At 34.6% G+C, this 6,339-nt stretch overlaps 1 protein-coding gene across 1 annotated transcript; it reads left to right on the top strand.

Annotated features, from left to right (window-relative positions):
• The first annotated feature begins 546 nt into the window (after positions 1–546).
• LOC145130365 (uncharacterized) lies at positions 547–2,715 on the top strand. Its single transcript, XM_079065178.1, has 4 exons — positions 547–610; positions 672–916; positions 1,001–1,892; positions 2,318–2,715. Exons 1-4 carry the CDS (start codon positions 547–549, stop codon positions 2,713–2,715), a joined length of 1,599 nt encoding a protein of 532 aa, XP_078921304.1.
• The last annotated feature ends 3,624 nt before the right edge of the window (positions 2,716–6,339 follow it).

Consider the following 6,339-nt stretch of genomic DNA (forward strand, 5'->3'; position numbering starts at 1 on the left):
CTCGAAATGACAAGTGGATCAAAAAGGGAAACTTGTTGAACTGTCTCCCTGATGATTGTTATAACATTTTTCTTAATCATCCTTGTAAATGGATCATTGTATATTTTTTTCCTGGACTTATTGTACATCTTAGTTTTAGGTTAAAGAGCATATTTGATATTTAGACAGCGGCTGCTCAAGACATATGACAGGATTCAAATCTCTCCTAGAAGATTTCATAAAGAAGGACGGTCTGATAGTTACATATGGCAATAATGGCAAAGGAACTACAAAGGGTTTTGGAACCATCAAGTGCAATTCTGTTACCTTCAAGAATGCCTCTTATGTGAAAGGCCTTCAGTATAATCTCATTTCTATCAGTCAACTGTGCGATACTGGCTATGAAGTTCTCTTTAATAAGGAATAAGGAAAAGTTGTTTATCAAAAGAAAATCATTGTTCTTACTGCAAATCGAAAAAATGACATCTATGTTTTGGATATGTTATCTGCTGAAAAATCTCTTCATCGTTGCTTTTTCTCTCGTGCTCAGTCTCATCTAAATTGGTTATGGCACAAAAGGCTATTGCATCTGAATTTCAAGAACGTCTCAAGGATGGCAGGGAATCAGCTTGTGAGAGGAATTTCTAAGATGCTATTTGTCAAAGACAAAGTGTGATCAATGTGTGAAAAAGGGAAGAAAACCAAGTCTTCCTTCAAACCAAAGTCTTGTTCTTCAATCATCAAACCTATTCATCTTCTTCATATGAACCTTTTTGGACTAATTGCGATTAAGTCAAGGGCTGTAAAGAAATACAATCTTGTCATTGTGGATGAAATTTATAGGTTTACATGGGTTGTGTTATTAAGAAAGAAAAGTCATAGTGCTGATGAAATCATTACTCTCATTAAGCAATGGGAAGTTCTCTATGATCACAAAGTAAAAAAATTATGAAGTGATCATGGAACTGAATTGTGAAACTCTTCTCTGGAAGATTTTTGCTCTGTCTCAGGAATCTCTCAGAACTTTTCAGTAGTTAGAACTCCCCAACAAAATGGCACTGCAGAAAGAAGAAATAGAACTCTTATTGAAGCTGGTAGAACTATGGTTGTTGAAGCTGGTCTTTCATTGTCATTTTGGGTTGGAGCTGTCAATACAACGTATTATACTCAAAACCGGTCTATTATTGTCAAACGTCATGGGAAAACTGTTGATGAGCTATTGAAAGGAAGAAAACCAGGCATTTCTTATTTTCTTGTGTTCGGATTTGTTTGTTACAGTTTGAATCAAAGAGATCAACGTTCAAAGTTTAAAGCTAAATTTGATGAGGGAGTATTTCTAGGATACTCCAGCATGTCCAAGGTTTTCAGAGTATTTAATTTTTCAAGACAAATTTTTGAAGAAACAATTCATATCACCTTTGATGAGGATTCATTCATTCATGATCGAGTTGATCACCCCTCGTCAATTCTAAATGAACTCACTTTTAGTCCTTCAGACCCAATTCCTGAGCTCGTGTCAAATGATGTTGATCCCATTGTTCCCAATGTTGATCAATTAATTACCTCTCAACCTATCCCTGAAGATCAGTTGATTGTTCATGAAGAAGTTGATTCATCAAATCAGGAAGACTCTTCCCAAAGCAATTGTAATGAAGGGTCTAATCCAAGAATCCTTCGAGATCATCCAGAATCTCAAATCATTAGAGATGTAAATTCTAGGATTCTCAGTCGTAGTAAAGTCATCAGCAACTTTTGCATGTTTTTCAACTTCATCTCAATGATTGAACCAAATAATGTCGTTGATGCATTGAAAGAGTCTGATTGGATTAAGGACATGCAAGATGAGCTAAATGAATTTGAACGTCATCGTGTGTGGGCTCATGTTTCCAAACCTCAAGGAAAGACTATCATTGGTACTCGCTGGGTTTTCAGAAACAAAATGGATGAAGATGGAATCATAATAAAGAACAAAACCAGGCTTGTAGCTCAAGTTTTCTATTAGCTTGAAGGGTTAGACTATGATGAAACATATGCTCCAGTTGCAAACTTGAAGCAATTCGTATATTTCTAGCTTTTTTCTCCTTTAAAAACTTCAAAGTCTACCAAATGGATGTCAAGACTGCATTTCTACATGGATTTCTTCAAGAAGAAGTCTCTCTAAAACAACCTCCAGGGTTATAAAATGAAGAGTTTCCAGATCTTTTGTATCGTCTTGATAAAGTTGTTTATGGCTTAAAGCAAGCTCCCAGGGCATGGTGTGACACGTTAGTAAGTTATCTTCTCTCAAGAGGATACAAATGAGGAAATATCAATAACACTCTGTTCATAAAACAATCAGGATCTCATATCATTCTTGCTCAAGTGTATTTGGACGATATCATCTTCGGATCCACTGATGAGAAGCTAAGTTCAAAATTTGCGGAGGTCATGGCCAAGAAATTCGAAATGAACATAATGGGTGAAGTAACTTTCTTTTTGGGCTTGCAGGTCAAACAACTAACTGATGGTATTTTTGTTTGTCAAGGTAAATATATTACAGATATGTTGAAGAAGTATGGTTTCACCGATTGTAAACCGGAAAAGACACCAATGTGTTCATCAGCGTCTATTAGCACTGATCCAAGTGGCACTGATGTAAATGCAACTCTGTTTCAAGGAATGATACGCTCTCTACTCTACCTTATAGCCAGTCACCCTGACATTATGTTTGCCACCATATTGTGTGCTCTCTATTAGGCCAGTCCTAAGGAATCTCATCTTCATGTTGTCAAGAGGATCTTCCGATACTTAAAACATACACCCAATCTTGGGTTATGGTATCCTCGTGACTCTGAATACAAGTTGGTGGGATACACTAACTCCAATCATGGTGGGTGTGGTATTGGTCGTAAAAGCACTTCAGGAGGAACTCAAATGCTTCGAAATAGATTGGTAAGCTGGTTCAACAAAAAGAAAACATAAGTGGCTTGTTCTACCGTTGAGGTTGAATATGTTGTCGCCGGAAGATATTGTGCCCAGATTCTATGGATTCAAAATTAGCTCTTGGATTACAATATGAACTTCTCAAAGACACCCATCGGCTGCGATAACACTGTTGGATAAGATGTCTAAGTCCATAACTTATTTGGTATATACTTGACCCGACCCGGCATGGTCCATTTGGGTTGCACTTCACCCAAACTAGTTATGGATAATTTTATGAGAGTTGTATACTTACGATTTATTAATATATTATAAGTTATAATATATTAATATAAAGTCATGTTACTTAATTAGTTTTAATCTTGAATTAATTATGAATTAATTTAGTGATTAAAAGGAAGACTAATTAAATCATGGGCTATTATATTTATATAGTGTGGGCTAACACTCATTTGGGAATGGGCTAAGCTTATATGGAAGTCCATGGATGATCCATGGAACTTTTACCCATGGATCCTTGGAAGAGGAAAAGACATGGGTTATTAGGGTTTCACCCTAACCATGTACACTATATAAACAAGCTTATGTTGCATGAAAAAACACTAATGTGTGTGTAAGTGTGGTGGCCAAAATCAAGAGTTAGTATACTCTCTCATACATCTTTTCCAAGTTTGTGGTGATTTGTGATTTCCATTTGAGGCATTCACATTATTGGTGCTTGGCTCTCAAACTCCAAGGAATCAACAATCAACAAAAGGTATGTAATTCATCTAGTTCTTTTATGGTTAAAAGTACCCCATGCCATGCTAGATAGGTTATAAACCTTGGAAAATAATATTTTGCATGTATCTTAGACAAACATAGATCCAAGGTTTAATAGGGTTGCATGTACACTTAGGAAGTGTTAGAATGCTCAAAACCCAACAAACACCAGTGTCATTCAGATGATTTAAAATCTAGTGCAGCATTCCAAGACAAATCACATCGACATTCTCCATCATTTCATCAGGTACATAGTTCAAAAGGGAAAAGTGGAATTGTTCTATACTCCATCCATTGATCAACTAGTTGACATCTTCACCAAAGCATTGGATGAAAAGATTTTGAATAAATTAATTGCTGATCTTGGCATGCTTTCTATGGTTTAATTGATTAACTTCCTTTTTGATTTTATGAAAAACTCAAAAAAAAAAAAAACAAAAAAAAAACAAATGCTTCTTTCATTATGAATGCAAAATTTTACATTTAGTATTTACATGTATTTCCTTTTCAAACCTATCTAAGATTTTTCTGCATCTTATTTGAAAGGACCGAAGTTGTCTTAAAGGATCTCAATGCTCTTGGTATTGAGAAAAAGAGTGGCATTGTGTCCTTTTCTTCTTACGAATACCCTCTTGCTCCTCCACTCACTGTTATGGATGCAAAGAGAAACCATCAAAGCAGTAAATCTTAGCTTCATATACTGACTCATAATCCAATAAAACCTCGTATTTCCTCATATTGATCTTGAAGACATGATGGTTTTATGGATTCAAGTTAGTTAACTCGTTGATTACAAAGACTTATATTTATTTCTCTCTTTCCCTTGATGAAACTTGAAATCCATCTGTAATGCTTTAATGATCAAAGACTTCATCAATTATGAGTTGCTTCATGATGTACTTACCTTTGTTTGTTCCTTTTTATAGCTGAAATTTTAAGTGGTAGATATCTCGGAAAATGGAAGGGCATTAATGACCATTCAATTCCAAAGATTTGATGGATCAATTTTTTGTCACTTTTCTGAAAAAGCTACACATTTTTCTGTTTAAACTATTTCTTGTTTGAATAATTCTTTTGTTTGTATTCTTATATTATTCTTTTGTAAAATTCTATATAAAAGGAATCTGATGGTGGCATTTTTGAGCTTATTATGCAACTTTTGACACATCATTGTCCCTAGAAGCATGTTGTTGTATGTGACAAAATCTCTCTAAGTCTCTCATCAGCGAGACCATCTACTGAGAACACTGAGTCACCCTCTCACACTGATTTTCTAGCATTGTCTAAACTCTCAGAAGTGAGATAGCCTGGTCCAAATGAAAAATATTGATAAAAAGGCTAGGGTGTTTATTATTTTTACGTTAATCATCTTTACCTGACCTTGTCCCTGGAAGCATGCTTGTTGTATGCATCAAGTCTCATTTTCTGTTGAAACATTGAGCATAACCCAATGTCTTACCCTGATTGCATAGTCATCAACGTAAGAGATACTTGTCAGGTCCTTAAATGACAAATGGTTGTTCATGTCCCTGACCTCCTAGTTTGAGGTATACATGGTACCAATATAAATTAACGGTGAATCCTTGATTCAAGACTGCAACTTACTCTATGATACGAAAGTTTAAACCAATCCTTGTTGATGAGTTAAACTGTTAATGATTCACGCCGATTTCACCTTAGCGTGACTGAAACAATCCATTATTGCCCTTATATTCTTCTTTAAAGTTTTATGATTCAGCGTAATGTACCATACGCTAATGAGAGCTTGACATATTTATGTCGATGGGTATATCAGTGTCCGTGATATATTACACGCACCTATCCATTCTCACCATTTTTCTTCTAATAAAAGAGATTTATGATTCAACGTATGAAACCACATGTTGATGAGATCTTGAAATATTATGTTAGTGAATGGTAGTTTAAGCCCACACTATCAGGAGACATCACAATCTTACTAGACTACAAGTTGATATTCTATTCTGCTTGAAGTTTGCTGTTGATGTCAAAAAGCAGGAGAGAATCTTGGTAAAACTGAAAATTTTGCTGAAGAAATCTCGCTACTAGAAATACAAAAAAGCATATTCTAAGGGGGAATCGAGTCAAGCTAAATTCAAGCTCAGCTCAAGCTTATTCGTCTACTGTCTGCTTCAATTCATAAATGCTTGATAAGTCATTCATCTTCTTAGGAGGAGCATTCGTTGAAACTGCAAGAGTCAAGATTTTATTCTTAATCTCAGGGGGAGCACGAGATTGAAGAATTCATTAAAGATTAGTTTTAAGATCATCATATAGGGGGAGATTGTAAGGTCACACCTTATGATCTTATGAGTTAAACACATAACATACTAATCCATCAGCGTCAGCGTCTACTAGTAGACAGCGCCAACGCCAGCTCTACAAGTTCAACAATGTCAGCTTATAGTTATTTGATTGTAATATTTTGTATATTAGGCAATTATTATTATTATTATTATTATTATTATTATTATTATTATTATTATATATATATATATATATATATATATATATATATATATATATATATATATATATATATATATATATATATATATATAGAATATATCAGATCTCGTATCTTTATGATAAGAACGGTTCTTAGTATAGATTAGATACAATCCCGTCAATCAAGGGATATACACGTATAGATTAGTA

The sequence above is a fragment of the Lactuca virosa genome, chromosome 8 (assembly GCF_052849685.1).
Source record: "Lactuca virosa cultivar CGN04683 chromosome 8, Lactuca_virosa_CGN04683_v6, whole genome shotgun sequence".
Taxonomy (NCBI): domain Eukaryota; kingdom Viridiplantae; phylum Streptophyta; class Magnoliopsida; order Asterales; family Asteraceae; genus Lactuca; species Lactuca virosa.

Excerpts from the sequence above, each read along its gene's own strand:
- LOC145130365 (XM_079065178.1), top strand. The coding sequence starts at position 547 with ATGGCACAAAAGGCTATTGCATCTGAATTTCAAGAACGTCTCAAGGAT. Across the intron at positions 917-1,000 it reads AAGTTCTCTATGATCACAAA|AACTTTTCAGTAGTTAGAAC; the intron begins GTAAAAAAATTA and ends GGAATCTCTCAG. Across the intron at positions 1,893-2,317 it reads TCAAGGAAAGACTATCATTG|GATCTCATATCATTCTTGCT; the intron begins GTACTCGCTGGG and ends TAAAACAATCAG.